General features: G+C 39.9%; 2 protein-coding genes across 2 annotated transcripts; both read left to right on the top strand.

Moving 5' to 3' along the window:
- On the top strand, positions 1-1008 carry LOC115791203 (C5a anaphylatoxin chemotactic receptor 1-like). The gene has a single exon (XM_030745351.1). It carries the CDS (start codon positions 1-3, stop codon positions 1006-1008), a length of 1008 nt encoding a protein of 335 aa, XP_030601211.1.
- A 14158-nt stretch (positions 1009-15166) lies between these two features.
- On the top strand, positions 15167-16597 carry LOC115790498 (C5a anaphylatoxin chemotactic receptor 1-like). The gene has a single exon (XM_030744299.1). It carries the CDS (start codon positions 15167-15169, stop codon positions 16217-16219), a length of 1053 nt encoding a protein of 350 aa, XP_030600159.1. The 3' UTR covers positions 16220-16597.
- The last annotated feature ends 360 nt before the right edge of the window (positions 16598-16957 follow it).

Genomic DNA, 16957 nt, shown 5'->3' on the forward strand with positions numbered 1-16957 from the left:
ATGGATTACGATTATTATAATTACACATTTCCAGACATTATTGAGCCTCAGACTCCTGAGATTCAGCCGATCCAGATAGTGGCTCTGGTCATGTACAGCCTTGTGGTCCTGCTGGGTGTGCCTGGAAATGCTCTGGTGGTGTGGGTGACGGGGTTCTGCATGAGCTGCTCTGTCACTTCCCTCTGGTTCCTCAACCTTGCTCTGGCTGACCTTCTGTGCTGCCTCTCCATCCCCCTACTTATGGTCCCTCTGGTCCATGATGACCACTGGCACTTCGGTCCTCTGGCCTGCATGCTCGTAAGAGGCCTGTTTTACCTGGTGATGTACTGCAGCATCCTGCAGCTGGCAGTGATCAGTGTGGATCGTTTGTTGCTGGTCATCAGACCCATCTGGTGTCAGAACAACAGGCGACCCAAACAGGCTGCCTATGGATGTGTTGCTGTGTGGATCCTGGCCCTGATAGGCAGTATCCCACAATTTGTGTATGCCAAGGAGATTGAGGCAGGTGATGAAAAGAGAGAGTGCAGGATGGAGTACACTGGACAGAGTGCTTGGTCTGTCTCAGCTTTCCGCTTCCTGATTGGATTCATCTTTCCTTTCCTGATTATTCTAGTTTGTCACTTGGTGGTCTACTTCAACACACAGAGGAGAATGTCACATGGTCGGTCCAATAAAACACTGAGGGTCATCATTGCTGTGGTGCTGAGCTTCTTCTTGTGCTGGCTCCCACTGCACATCATAGATTTCCTCATATTGACCACTCCTCGGGTTTCCAGCGCAAGACCCAAACTTCAGCTGGCACATGTTATAGCGCTCTGCCTGGCTTACCTCAATAGCTGCCTCAACCCTTTACTCTATGTGTGTCTGGGCCGGAGCTTTAAAGACAGCATGAACCGCTCCCTGCGCAACATCCTCCGCTTCATCAGCGACGACCCGACCACCAAGATGAGCGTCACTAATATGGACACCAAGAGCACCAGCACTGGCAAGGAGATGACAAAAATATGATCTTGGATTGACTATAATACAATAATATAATAAGTCAATTCTGCTCCTCTCAGCTTGGATTTTAACTCTTACATTTTTCAGTAAAATAAATGTCAAGACCTAAAACTGTGTGACAAATTTAATAGCAAAATGTAGTTGTGGACACAAATACTCTGTCTTTAATTTTCAAGGTAAGTTTTAAGGTTTCTTTCTTGTTAAGTTGGGTGGTAAGTAATATTCTTCAGTGTTTCAAGATTTCAAATGAGTAACTGTTACTCATTCTGAAACCTTTCTGCAATCCTTTATGTCTTATGCAACTAAACTCTTGGCAGTTCTAGTTTTTCTTGTCACAGATGAGCAATTTTAATGAATTTTGAGGCATATTTTATAATGTATTGTTTGACTCTTTTTTTGTCAATTATTAATTTTGTAATCGTTATCATCAGATCCGTGGCTGTTTCTTCTGACCGGTTTCTCCTTGGGCTCCATCACAACAGTCATCATCGGTGTTGCTCCTCAGCTCTCCCACCTGCTGTTCCAGCATTTGCATTAGACTCCAGGGGGAACTCTGAAGAGCACTCTGAAAAACAAACAGACACACACTCCCACTACAGACTTGCTGTGTGTAACTGGTTGCACTGTTGAAAAGTAATTGTCAAGTAGGCACTAAGCAACAATTAACAAAATTAACAACAAAGGAAAAAATTCAAGCAGTGCTTGGCAGAAGCACAGCTGTGAATCCTCTACTGCTCTTTTATCCAGCTGCAACATTGCTTCTAATTTACAATGGCTGAAAAAAATAAAAAAAACACAATATAGCAAAATATCAAAGCCTAAACTCAGACGCAGGAGTTTCTAAAATACAGACATGACCACTGCACAATTAAAGTGCATCCATTTTCTGTCTGGGCATGTCACATCCATCTGAGCTCTCTCATATATAAGCAGGCTTACAGAGAAGCACTAGCCAGTGTACTCCTATTGGTATTCCCAAGCCTGGATAAATGGGGATGGTTGTGCCAGGAAGGGCATCTGGTGTAAAATCCACAGGAATGTCATCTGGAATTTTATCCAACTTGTAAAAAATTTGTCTTATGTGTAAGTCAGATAAAATGTGACTCTTCATAATTCTTCAAAAAAATCAGACAGAGTTTGGGGACTAATATTGAATTTCGTGGCAATGGATTGCTGCTTAATCCCTGGATTTGATTCCGCAAATCTCATAATCTCATATTTTTGCTCGTAAGTGCGAGTTTGTAGCTTATGCTTGACTCCTCTGCTTGCCATGATTGTCTCCAGTAAATGAACTGATTCCAGTCCAGAAATCATGTGACTGTATAGACACTCAAGCAATCTCCTGGCATTGTTAGTGTGTGTAGTTGTGCATGAATGTGCAGATGCATGGAGTTTGTGTAGCTCATAGACACTGGTATTGGGCATGGCGGGAGCTGAGGAGGGCTTTATCTCCAAACTCATCCCACTTATACAAACACATTTAATTGGAAATGCATTACAATGGGACCAGATATTTCATCTGAGGTGGGTGAAAATCCAACTTGTGTGATCCAATTAAGGTGATGATTTTTATTGTAATTAAAGTTATAGATTGAAAAGATTAAATCTGAATCATAATTGTCAATCATTGATGAAGGTAACTGTTAGTTGCGGACCTTGTGTTGGTAACAGTATAAAAATTTTACTGCTCTGAATGGTTTAAGACTCCCTTCACAGGTTACAAATATAGTTACAATAGTTTTAACTTGGGCAGCATTGTAGTTTGAATCTACCATCTGGCTGGGGCCATTCTCTGTAGAGTTTGTAGGTTCTCCCGGTCTCTGCGTGGGTTGTCTCTGGATACTCTGGCTTCCTCCCTCAGTCCAAAGAGATGCAATTATGGGGTTAGGCTAACTGGTGATGCTAAATTGCCCATAAATGTGAATGTGTGAAAGACTGGTTGTCTGACGTTCTGTGTTAGCCCTGCGACAGACTGGCGACCTGTCCAGGGTGTATCCTGCCTCTTGCCCCATGGCAGGTGGGACAGGCTCCAGTCTAGCATCTTTTTTTTTTTTCTAGTCATGTGGTTTAGTGGCATTGCTTGTATTAATATGATCAGAAAAATCCTGACCAATTTCATGAATAAAAGTTCAGAACGAGAACTTTGAGTCAAGTGTAAAATGTACCCCCCCAGCTTATTTATGACTTCAGACTACGTATCATCAATTACAAACACTAAAACAATAAGGAGGCTTAAACACCAAAGTATGAACTTTTCAATGTCAAGGAGGAAATTAAAGACCTAGTGCACACTTATGGATAACTTTACTTTGTTTGATGCTTTGCAGTGATAATTTTTACATGTGTACATGTGGTTAAAATAATAATTTATGTCCCATGTGTGGGAAATGCAACTTTATGACATGAATCCCTCTCTTAGCCATTTTAATTTTTAAGTTATTTAAGTACTTATTTTTCAGTTCAGGGACAGGCTTACCATGATCCACAGTGAGTAATTACATGCCATTTTATTAGGTACTCCAAGATAAAACTACTGTTTTATAATCAGGGGTGAAAGTAGTTTTAAATTCTTGCCGGTACTGTGACAAAACACACACACACACACACACACACACACACACATATATATATATATATAAAATTTCTTTCTTTAGCTTTTTATGAATTTTTGGGGCCTCTGAAATGAGTGAGGAAAGGAAAGCTTCCTCTTCAAATCCATCCTACTTTAACAGTCAACTATTTCAGCATACTTTGAGCCAGAGAAAACAATTTGAACTTTAAACAGTTCCAAGAAGTTCAGCTCCAATCTTTCAGAATACAGCAATCACATTGCAGTTTCTGCAGGAAATGCTTTTTCTAGTTATTGCAATAAGATACTGTAATATATCACACTTTTATTGTGACAGCTGCCAGTATTTTACCATAAAACATGAATTCTTTTAGACTATACATTAAAAAATTTATACAGATACTCAGATTTTTTGTTTTTGTTTTTAATTTTAATTTTTTGTTTGACATCGATGTCTTATTAATTACACATATGTATATACAACCAAACACATATAAAATTATATATACAACCAAATATGAGACTCAGCAAATATGTAAATACATGATTCATCATGTATTTACATATTTGCTGAGTCTCATATTTGATGCCAGAGAACTCATCAGTGCTTGGTTTAAAGAGCCCCCCAACAATCACAAGATCCCCCTGTGAGCAAGCCCTTGGCGACAGTGGCGAGGAACAACTCCCTTCTAAAAGGAAGAAACCTCGGGCAGAACCAGGCTCAGGAAGGGGCAGCCATCTGCTGCGACCGGTTGGGGTGGCGTGATGGAAAAGAGGAATGGTGTGTTAAACCTACCACTGATAAGTTCAATGACATATTTAGTTGTATATAAATGTTTAGGATATGGTGCTGGTGAATGTTGTGGCCAATTCAAAGGTGAAGAAATCAGAAGAGAGATGGATAAAGGGTGGAGGAAGAGCAGGCTATTGTTCTTCAGGTTAAGAATTTCAGCCGAAACACCAGAAACGTCTTCTCTTCTTTTTCAGGCAGCGTTCCTGTAAATCTTTGTTTTGTAAGATGAGGTTTTTGACATCAGAAAGGAGTTGTTCATTCTCTTCTTCAAGTCGACTGCATCTTTTCTTGACTTCTTCCAACTTTTTCTCACTGTCTGCATGCTTTTGCTTGAGTTCTACATTTTGCTGTTCCTGAGTCTTCTTTGCCTCATGCATGTCTTTATTGCTTTGTTGTATTTTGTCATGCATGTCTTGCAACTGCTCATTTCTCTTCTGCATTTCATGAAGTGCACACTGCATATCTTTATGCATTTTCTCACGTTGTTGTGCCTCCCTCTGCATTTCATTGTTTTTGCTCTGTTCTATGTCACAGAGTCCTTGCAGTTGTGTATTTTTTCCATCATTTCTTGCAGCTTGCACGTCATCTCATTGCAGTTTATTCAAATTTATCTTCTCTGCCTCCACTGCAACATTTTTGTGTTTGAGCTCATCAAGAAATACTTGGAGTTCAGTATTTCTCTGCTCAAAGTCTTGAAGAACATGCTGCATCTTGCAGTGCAGTTCTTCCTTTTCTTCTTTCTCTCGTAGCATTTCTGCATTTCTTTGCAGTGCTTCATCAAGTTTGACTTGTAAAGGTTCCTTTTCGTTCTCACTTTCGAGAAGCTGGTGTTGTGTGTTTTTAGCTACTGCTTCCAGTTGTTGGAACTTGGACATCTCCTCGTCATATCTTGTCTCCATGTCTTTGAGTTTGCTCTCCATCTCTCTATGTTGAGCTTCCTGTTCCTCTTTCTCTTCTTGTATTTCTATATTTTCTTGCCGTGTTTGATCACGTTTTATTCGCAAACTGTTATTTTTATTCTCACTTTCAAGAAGCTGGCGTTCTGACTCTTCAGCGTCTTCTTCCAGCAGTCGGAGTTGGCCTAGTACCTGATCATAGTTTTTTTCCAGTTGTTGGTGTTTGCATTTTAGCTCTTCATGTTCTTCTCCCAAGTGTTTATTTTGGGCCTCCAGCTCTCTGGTCTTCTCCAGCTTGTGTTCTGTCTCTTTGTGTATGGCCTCCAAGCTTCTTAGTTTGTCTTGTGTCTCTCCATATCTTGCTGTCACGTCTTGAAGCTGGTATTGTGTCTCTGCAGCTAATGCGTCCTTTTGTTGGAGTTGGTACAGTGTCTGGTCATGAATTTCTTGCAAGTCTTGAAACCTGCGTAGTGTGTCATTGTGTTGAGCTTCCTGTTCCTCTTTCTCTTCTTGTATATCTATATTTTCTTGCCGTGTTTGATCAAGTTTTATTTGCAAACTGTTATTTTTATTCTCACATTCCAAAAGCTGGCGTTCTGACTCTTCAGCTTCTTCTTCCAGCAGTCGGAGTTGGCCTAGTACCTGATCATAGTTTTTTTCTGGTCGTTGGTGTTTGTGTAGTGTTTCCTTGTGTGTTCTTTCCAATTGTTGGTGTTTGCATTTTAGCTCTTCATGTTCTTCTCCCAAGTCTTGAAACTTGCGTAGTGTCTCATTGTGTTGAGCTTCCAGGTTTTGGAACTTGTATATCTCTTTGTTATATCGTTCCTCCATAACTTGGAGGTTGTATTTCAGCGCCTCCATTTCTTGGGGCCTGAACTGCATTTGTTGGAGTTTAGCCACATTCTTTTTTCTCTCCAGCATTAAATGTGTTATTTGCTGCTGTGCTTTACTTAGCAGTATTTCCCAACCTCCATTTATGATCTGCATGTTCGGCTTGTATTGTGGATCTTGTTGGTCCTCTTGGGAAATTTCTCCAGAGTGTTTGTTTTGCGCCTTCATGTCTCTGAACTTCTCCTCCTGCATTTGTTTGATCATATTGTGCAGGTCTTGGTTTTATTCTGAAGGCAATCAAATGCCCTTCTGAGGAATTCGGTGTCTTCTGGGGCATTTGGCTCACCACTGCAGTGAAGAGCTCCAGCGAAATCTTTCTGGTCATGGAACAACAAGAGAAAAGACATTTCAGAATCTGGATCATATTAATTTTAAGTATGCTACACATACAAGGAATTTGGTTCCAGGTATTGGTGGTTCAATATAGAAAATTCACAGCAGATTTGTTGCAGAGTTTATCTAATTGCTCCTTTCTGCAGGCTTGTTTCATTTTGCAGGGGACTTGTGTTGTCTCAAAGGAGGAAGTGTCTTGCAGACTAAAGTGAAGGAACAACTGCTTTGCTTTTGTGGTGCAAATGACACAAATCACATAAAAGCCTGCAGCCTTTCTGGCTGGATATTGTTTAATATTTACAGGTAAACTGTAAATCTTTGTGTGTATAGGTGGGCATACATTTTATTCAAGTCAAATATCCTTTTTGCGTTCAGTTGCCATTTATACTTTTATTTCCTCACTTTTTGATTATGGTGCTTGTTTAAGTTTGGTCACAAAAACTACAAAAACAAACTTGTAACTATAGGTATAAGTCTCATCTTAATCATTAGAAAGCTTGGCCTTTTGGTGGTTTTAATGTTTAATGTAGAAAAACCTACTCAGCTCTAATATCTGTGACAGTTAAACTAGATTAAGACTGGGAAAAAGCAAAAGACATTACAGAGTGTTGAGATACCCACCATTTTTATACTGAACACAGGTCTGTCGGGCCCAGTTATCCCCTAGTTAATCTTAATAACACTCTTATTGTGCATTATCTTTACATTGTCAGTGATTAGATTCATGCACACAAGAATTATTGGGACTGTGACACATTTAATTTAGGCAGGCTCATGACTTCAGGTTCATGTCTTCCTGTGTGACTTCTATAGATGTTCTGTCTTATTTCAAATAACACAAAGTGACATGGGGATAGCAAAAGAAAAACAAATTTTCATGTGGCCAACTTGTAAATAAACTGTGGCTGGTCAAAATTGAAAGGAGCACTGAGTGTCATGGTGTGGGGTGTTGCCGTGTCCTTTTCTAGCTAGGACCTTTCCACAGGCAGGTTCCCCCCAGCAGGGTGGAGTTTTGGTCCTGCTCTTCAGCTGCTCACACCTGTTTTCCATCCAGTTACAGTTTATAGGGGCCAGTGGTGCCACCCACTCTCTGCCAGATCTTCTTCTTACCTCAGTGGTAATCAGGGGTGAAAGTAGTTTTGAATTCTTGCCATATATATATATATATATATATATATATATATATATATATATATATATATATATATATATATATATATATATATATATATATATATATATATATATATATATATATATATATATGTGTGTGTGTGTGTGTGTGTGTGTGTGTGTGTGTGTGTGTGTGTCTGTGTGTGTGTGTGTGTACTATTGCCTGCCTGGATAAGGCAGAAATTAAAATCAGTTGACAATGTAAATGAAATCTCCGGTTGTAAGCAGTGTTTTCAAGCTATGCTGTGTTGTTGAACTTGAGCAGAATAACATGAAACACAATTAGTGAATGTCTCTTTGCTTTTAAGTGGGATATTTTATAACGAGCACACCGACATTAAGCGTAGCGGTGAACATTTTAACCTTTTAACTGGCCGAAACAAAATCACCTGAAAAAACTTCGCCCTCTGGTTATTATTGGCTCTAGAAAACCCATGTCGCTACCTTTTAACTGGCCGTTAAAAGCACTATAGCCGTCCCGCTTACGGGACATGACTGTCTGTTGAGAAACCCTCGATCTCTGAGGGGAGAGAAGCTAGAGACTCGAGGCTCCGGCATAACACGAACAGTTCAGAAACAATTTGAAATGAGGAAAAAAAAGCTCTTTATTAACTGATTAAGTCGTGTTTTAGACTGTTTATTGCTAGCAGATCTATTGTGACTCAAAGTACGGACGTGACCGTTTCTTTACAGCAGACAGCCGCACCAACTCTTGCCAGCGCAGAATCTTTTAGTGGTACGCAGTACCGGACCGTACCGGCTTACTTTCACCCCTGTTTATAATACAACAGGCCTGCAATAAGTCCTCTGTGCGATTTAGAATGTTTAGTTGATTAATTTTTTGAATAGTGTGTTGTTTTAATTTAAAGATCAGGTTGGATGCTGTAATCTATGGATGGCTATGGTTAGATGATGATGATGGCTAGAAGACTGAAAAAAAATACTTGACTATTAATAAGCATGTTTTGAATGGGCACTGCTTTAGTCAGCAGTCTTTAGCTTTTTTCTCACTAAACCCATGAGAACAGGGAAGTGCTGACAAAATCTCAAAACCAAAGTCTACTGAAAACACAAACAACAACCTTTAAAAGAATTGTTGTATTTCACTTCCCTCTATGATGTCTTGTCAGCAGTCTTTGTTGTATTGTATATTTTTGAGGGTGTTTGTGGCATCTCAGTGCAGCCATTGGCAATGCTATGATCAGACAGAATTCTGTTTTAAGAAAACCAGAAAGTTCCATGAAACATATGTGTTATTTTTATTCCCTAAATAATTTATAGTGGAGACAACCATAGCTAAACTATTGTAATGGTTACAGTTTGACACATCTGAGCAATATTAACTTGGTCTAGCGTTATTTTAAGCAAATGAAAGGATGACTAAGAAAAAAAGACATATCCTATCACACACACAAGCAACTGAGAATGAGCTTATTTAAAAATCTCTTTTGTCATTAAAATTTTTACAATTTGTTACTTATTGACATAGGCTAACAAGACACCATTTAACTCAGTCACAGTGAGATATTCATCCTTGTAATATTTTCAATTAATTAAATAATTTAAATAATTACCCTAGACTTTGTCAGAAATCAGTCAGGCAAATTATACTGATCATGGTTCCTTTTCTATAAACAATAAATGAGGAAGATATCCAAGGGAATTATTCTTTTTTTATAGTTCCTGGATTATTTGGATGCTTTTTTTGTCTTAGCCCAGCTTAGCAGCTAATCAATGTATGAAAATTATGGATAAATATTTAGCTTAGCATTACCATCTCCAGCACATGCATACAGATAGAAAAAGCTGGTTAATAATCAGAAGTTAAGGATCTTAAAATTGTTGCTATGTGTGCATACTGCTGCATTTAAAATGCTGAGCCATTATTCAGTGCTGAAACAAATGAGAAAGTCCTCTTACCTTTAAAGAAGCTTAGCTAGTCTAAGAGTTAGACTCAAATGACTCCCACTTCTTGCACATGCACAGTTTAGCCCTGCATCTCTTCATCATCTACAAGGCTATACAATTCTCCACCCCCAGGAACCGATATTTAGTTACTCGCTCTCAGGCACACTTAACCACTGTTTGTGTTGATGCACTGTTGAGGTAACCCTGAAAATTCGACAGGGTATTATTTTGACATTTTGAAAAAAACTTTTTCCCCAGGGGACCAGGTTTTGGTCCCCACAAAAAATTTGGTCCCCACAGTGAGTGTGCCTGTCCCCACAATATGATGAAAACACACACAGACATGCACACAAAAGCACCCACACACTTGCAGACATTTGCAGACAAATGTGATTGTCTTCCTGGCACACAGATCCAGCAAAGGCATTTCAGAGCTGATACAGCAGACACTCAGTGCATTAAGAGACTTTGTTACCAGAAGATTAAGAATGTGGTCTATAATCTATAAGCAAACTGAATGGGGTCAAATACAGGATTCAGCTGTTGTTCCCCACACTGTGAGTGTGCTTGTCCCCACAATATGATGAAAACACACACACACACACACACACACACACACACACACACACACACACACACACACACACACACACACACACACACACACGCACACACACACACACACGCACGCACACAGTAACAGGAGATACCATCATTCTTATCATGTTACAGTACTAGCTTTATATACTCAGAACATTAATGTGTGAAATAAAATGTTTATAACAGGAACCAGCTCAAGGCTGCTGAAAGCTTATTGCCTTAACATAAACAAAGCGCTAACATCACTACACCAATAATGGATTTGTTGAAAGGACAAGATGTTACAATCCCTAGTGTTTTTGCACCGCTCCTGATTCAGTGGGGAGTTCTTGACAGTAACTACTGTACTATAAGACTTTACCTCCAGGTTGTGTACCTCAGCATCACAGGGTGTTTCAGCCATTTATCACAAGACACCCTCTGCTGAGGCAGGCCCACCACAGGTTAATCAAGCCTGGGTGTGTGTCCCACGGTTAGCAGAAAGAGGCTGATCTTGCAACCAACCAGGTTTGAGGGAGAGGGCAGAACATCATTCGTAGCTCAGACAATGAAGCTCAGCCTCTTGGATTCAGTGCTCCAGAGTTCACTCCACGATAACTTCCTCTTTTCGACACCCTCCCACCTCATCCAGCGGCCCCGTTTGGCTCGTGCTACAGTTCTGGAATGTCTGGCTGCCTCCTCCTGTCACCACACCTCCTCTACCACAATGGTTTGGCTGTAGATGCCTTTTGTCAAAAGGTGTTGCTGTTCTGAGGCCTCCTCTGTCTTGCTGGATGTAGCCCAATATGTCATGATAGAGGAGAGCAGATAGGTTTATATGACAGAAATGTTGGTATATTTTTCAGTGTATTTTTTTCTTTTTAGATGCACCCAGAAATGACACTCCTAGACTTCCACCAAGCAGTGCCGCAGCTTTCAACTGACATTACATCTGAGGACTCACTGCCTTTGTGAGGATGTGAATGTTGACCAAAACCACATTCTCTTGCTGGAAGTGGTAATTCATGCAGTGTGGTATATTTTTAGTTGAACTTTTAAGGAACATTTTGCTGACTCTGTGTTTGATTTCCCTTGTCATGTCACCAGGCTAAAACGGGAAATCATTTCAAAGCAATTTTCCCCACCCTTGTTTATGTATAATTTATTTCTCTGTTTCATTTATTCCTCTAACAGCATTCTGTACCTCAAAACATCTTCCTGATCACTGTTTTGAATCCAAGTGGCTTCTTGAGGACATTTACCTGGTTAGACCGTTAGCATGTAGTATTTATTCTAGTGCTGTGAACTCTATTTACTGAATTTAAGTAAACTGTTGGCTGTTCTCTGGACCCACATACAGCTCTGCTCTGACATGACTTGAATCTTTGGAGCATCAGATTTTTAAAAATGTATTTTGCTCTTATATTTAGGCAAGATACTGCTTGATCTAAACTAATCTCTGAGGCATTCCAAATGAGATGTCACATTACTGGAAGTGAAAAACGCTAACATTGTATTCTTTAATAGCAGAATTTTCCACAAGCTTGCAAAAATCACTTTCCAGAAGCAATGTGATGCATGGTAACCCACATAAAGGGAGGCAGCTCTAGTTTTTTTGTTATACCAATTGTAGATACCACCCTAAAACTGTAGTTCTTTAACTGTACTAGAATTTGAGTCTGCTTTCTCCATATTACATTTAGAAAGTTTCCCCAAGAGCTTGAGAATAAAAGGAAGCTTATAGAGCCTGGATGTGTTTGGCAGTTCAGGCAAAGATCCAGTGCAATCTGGAGGAGACGTGAAAAACACATCTTAAAACTCTAACACTATTAATCAGTTTCCTAGAATTTCATGTGTGGCCTGCCTACAACTTGATGTGCTGTGTGTTTAGAAGTCACCTATTTCAACTACTATAATAATCATGTTCTAAATTACAAAATTATTTTATCTGACTCTCTCATTACTGAACTACTGGACAGTCTGAGGTGTAACTTGGTGGAGTCAGATGGACTGAAACATAATTTCCCAGAGGTGTCCCATTGGATTTATGTCAGACGAATGTGGGAGCCAGTCAGTGGTATCAGTTCCTTCATCCTCCAGGAACCATCTCCCCCCCACTTGAGGCTGGGCATCGTTGTGCACCAGGAGGAACCTAGGACCCACTGCATTACCATAGGGTCAGACAGTACGTCCAAGGAGGTCATTTTGTAGGGCTCTATCACTACTCTTGCACAAAGGAGCAGATACCGGTCCTGCTGATGAGTTAAGGACCTTCTCCGGTCTTTTTTAGCTCTCCTGGAGTATCTGCTTATCTCCTGGAGTGTCCTGGAGACTGTGCTCGAGATACAGCAAACCAGACACACCAAAGAAGCTGAAACTGACTTGATTGTATACTCTGATTAAAAAAAAAAAAAAAAAGTGTTCCTTTACACTGTTGCTAAACTGAATTCATTTTTGATTTTCTTTTTTGATAGGTTGGGAGGTTTTTGGTATTCCTTTGGTATATGAACAAGACAGCTCGACTTACAGCACTCAATTTCCCATGTTGATGTGTGGCAGGGAGTTTGCAGACCCAAATGCAGGACTTGTGAGACATGAAGTTGAACTAAAGAAAGCAACTTTAATGCTGAAGACTTGCCAAAACACAGAATACAAAATAGTGCAGAGTTGGAGGCAGGGACTCACAAGGTGGAAACATAAAACACACAGAGCACACAGCACAAGGGAGGATATAACAAAGAACTGAGGAGAGGACCTTCTGAGGGCTGATGTCAGCAGTGGTGACTCATGAGCTCAGGCTTGGGAATCTCTGGGGACGCAGACTGTGCAGGGTTCACACACTCCTCTGATGACTGGGGCCACGGCAGCTCGAGCACAGGATAGACAAGATACTTGACATGACAAAAAAAAAAACTGTGGAAAACTGAGGGCTGTAAGATACACAAGAGGTAATGAGGGTGATAGAACACAGGTGGGGAAAACAAGACACAGGTGAACAGAATCTAATTAACAAGGCAAGGTAAAGCAAAACTAAAAACAGGAAGTAACTAAACACGAGACACAGAAACGCAGACCTGACACTCAGAGAACGTTGGAAAGTATAACTGAAACCAGAAATGAGACAAAAACCCACTATAACCAAGAACAGAAGCCAGACGACTAAAACTAAGAAGGTCTGAGGATATGGATAATGAAACCAACCAGGAATAACTGCAAAAAGGTACAAAACTGCAAAAACTACAATAAATAAGAGCTGGGCCAAAAATCCAGGATCATGACACACAAAGGAAGTTTATTTTAACATAAAGGAGGTACTTTTTGTGCTAGTGTTTTATGCATGTGGAAGTGAAAGAGAGAAGCAACTAAAATAGTAACTGGTGATTACAACATTTTGTTTTATTTTTTAAAGTTTTGCTAATAATGTACAAGGCTTCTGAAGAGTCACTGCAGAGAAAATATATGGATAAATTTAGCTAGAATACAACTCCCTTAAAAAAAAAAGCATGGCATTAAAGAAAAATCAAAAAATGATCCTGAAAAAATGGAAATGATCGTAATTAAAAGTTTTATGTGAGTATTGTTCAAGCAGAGGAGAGCAATATTGTACGAGTATTATTATTTATTGTCATAAAAGGAACATGATTATTATGGTATGACAAACTTTTACAGTTACTGACATATCAGTAGATCTTTTATTTTAATGCTTACACTGAAATTAGGGCTGCAACTATTAATTATTTAAGTTTTCTATAGATACTTTTGTCTTTTTAATGAGTATGAGGTGAAGCTGCTTTTGACTTCTCCTTTGTCGCAAGGATTTCCCACCGCGGATAGCTCGGCATGTTTGATATGGAGAGTTCTATGGTGAGTGCCCTTCCTGTTCTAGGAACTGGAATTGGCTACATCCAACACCAGGTGAATTTAAAGCTTACTGTAACTCTCTAAATCTCTTTGTTGACAGTTCCACCAGACCTAATTCAAAATGTCCAGAAAAATCATCTTTAATTGATCTAATTATTACAGATGTTTCACATAAATACGGAGCTCATTCAGTGTTTGCAAGTGACTTAACTGACCACAATGTTGATGCAACAGTCAAAAACCCCAGAATTCCCCAAACAAGCCTCGAATCATCACAAACAAGACACGCAAGAGGATTTTTTTTTTTTTTTTTAAACTTGTTCTATTTTGTTTGCGAAAGAACTGATCTCATACCAGAAATGGAATCTGATTGGAAATTCTTTTATGATTCTGTTATGATGGAGTAGTCAACAAGCATGCACCCCTAAAAAATAAAGAATTAATGGTTGAAACAATGCATGGCCTTCTTCTGATCCATCAAATCCACTCCATGAACACAATGTGTCATAGGCTAAAGCCAGTCAGGATATTTATTCACACACATGCCTCTAAATAAGTTTCTATTGCAGGTCTATTTAGTCATGAATATGGGTGAAAATCTTGCACTTACACAGTGACAACTCATCACAAAATTATAGCACTGGCAGTAAACTGGTGAATAAAGCTAGTATTACAAAGTAGTCAAGAAATGGTTCCTTTTTCCCCCTGTAAAAAATGTGACTTAATCATTTCCTGACAAATTTCACTTGAATTTAGCCACAAAAACTGCATTTTCAGATTCGCCAATTTTGTGATTGCAGTCCTTCAGCCTACACTCATATACAGAGGACTTGTGGTCTCAACAGTAATCTTGTGCAACTGTGTTTCTGTGGGGTGGGGTGAGAGTATAAAGGACAGAAGCAGAGCAGCTCCACAACTTCCTCTCAGTGGTGAGAGAGCAACATAAACTGGGGCTGAACAGTCGGTGAGTTGAAACTAAACTCAAAATTTTTTTCATCCAAATTTAAAATGTATCAGCTTTTCTTGATTAAATTTTATTATTTTGGGGGGTTATGAAAATGTATTAGATGAAATATTTGTCTCACATATTGTTGAATTTATAATGCTGTCAATCTAATGTTAATTTACCTATGACACTAACCTATACCCTATACAGGAATCATGGATTCCTTGGCTGAGAATGATTTCTTCGGTGAGAATGACACATATCTTGATTATAATTTCACATTTCCTGACATTATGGAGTCTCACACTCCTGAGATTCAGCCGATCCAGATAATGGCTCTGGTCATGTACAGCCTTGTGGTCCTGCTGGGTGTGCCTGGAAATGCTCTGGTGGTGTGGGTGACGGGGTTCTGCATGAGCCGCTCTGTCACTTCCCTCTGGTTCCTCAACCTCGCTCTGGCTGATCTTCTGTGCTGCCTCTCCATCCCCCTGCTTATGGTCCCTCTGGTCCATGATGACCACTGGCACTTCGGTCCTCTGGCCTGCATGTTCGTCAAAGGCCTGTTTTACCTGATGATGTACTGCAGCATCCTGCAGCTGATTGTAATCAGTGTGGATCGTTTGTTGCTGGTCATCAGACCCATCTGGTGTCAGAACAACAGGCGACCCAAACAGGCTGCCTATGGATGTGTTGCTGTGTGGATCCTGGCCCTGATAGGCAGTATCCCACAATTTGTGTATGCCAAGGAGATTGAGGCAGGTTATGAAAAGAGAGAGTGCAGGATGGAGTACACCATGCAGAGTGCCTGGCCTGTCTCCGCTTTTCGCTTCCTGATTGGATTCATCTTTCCTTTCCTGGTTATTCTAGTTTGTCACTTGGTGGTCTTCAGCAACACACAGAGGAGATTGTCACGCAGTCGGTCCGGGTCCAAGAAAACAGTGAGGGTTATCATTGCTGTGGTGCTGAGCTTCTTCTTGTGCTGGCTTCCTCTGCACATTGTGGACTTCCTCATATTGACCACTCCTCGGGCTTCCAGCGCAAGTCCCAAACTTCACCTTGCACATGTTATAGCGCTCTGTCTGGCTTACTTCAACAGCTGCCTAAACCCTTTACTCTATGTGTGTATGGGCCAAGGCTTCAAGGACAGCATGAACCGCTCCCTGCGCAACATCCTCCACTTCATCAGCGAGGACCCGACCACCAAGATGAGCGTCACTAATACAGACACCAAGAGCACCAGCACTGGCAAGGAGATGACAAAAATATGATCATACACAGACTGTGATACACATACAAGACTGTTGCAACACAATATTTTCCATCATGGCTGAATTTTTGCAAAAGAATAAGTCATTTCTGCTCCTCTTGGCTTGGATTTGAACTCTTACGTTTTTCAGTAAAATAAATGTCAAGACTTAAGACTGTGTGACAAATTTATTAACAAAACTAACTCTGACCAAGACACAGTGGACACAATTACTCTTTTATTTTTTTAATGAATTATTAACACGGTTTTTCTGGTGAAGTTGAGTGGTAAGTAAATATGCTTCCAACAGTGCTTAAAATTAAGAACTGTTATTCATTCTGCAATGTTTCTGTAAAAATTTCCATCTTATGCAACACAACTCTGGGCAGTTCTACTTTTTCTTCTCACAGAATGAGTTTTGAGGTATTTCTTTTATGATGTATTGTCTGACTTGTTGTCATGTTTTAGTTCAGGTTGTTGGCAGAAATAAAATATAGTTTTGTTTACCACAGTGATTATAGAAATATGTTGTAGTATCCTCTTGTGTACATATTCTTTTGACGGACCACAAGAGGGAGACACAGTTTAAATCTGTGATGCTCAGTTTTTGAGGTAAAACCCCCCCCTCTTGATTAATACCCTGCCAGTGTGTCAGACCCTCAAGGCTATAGATGCCGATAAAGGAAGCGATTTAACAGTAATATGAACACTGAAGAAGTTTGTTGGTTTCTCAAATAAATTAAATTCAGACAAATGTGCC

The sequence above is a fragment of the Archocentrus centrarchus genome, chromosome 13 (assembly GCF_007364275.1).
Source record: "Archocentrus centrarchus isolate MPI-CPG fArcCen1 chromosome 13, fArcCen1, whole genome shotgun sequence".
NCBI classification, from domain to species: domain Eukaryota; kingdom Metazoa; phylum Chordata; class Actinopteri; order Cichliformes; family Cichlidae; genus Archocentrus; species Archocentrus centrarchus.

Coding starts and splice junctions, on each gene's coding strand:
- LOC115790498 (XM_030744299.1), top strand. CDS start 15,167: ATGGATTCCTTGGCTGAGAATGATTTCTTCGGTGAGAATGACACATAT.
- LOC115791203 (XM_030745351.1), top strand. CDS start 1: ATGGATTACGATTATTATAATTACACATTTCCAGACATTATTGAGCCT.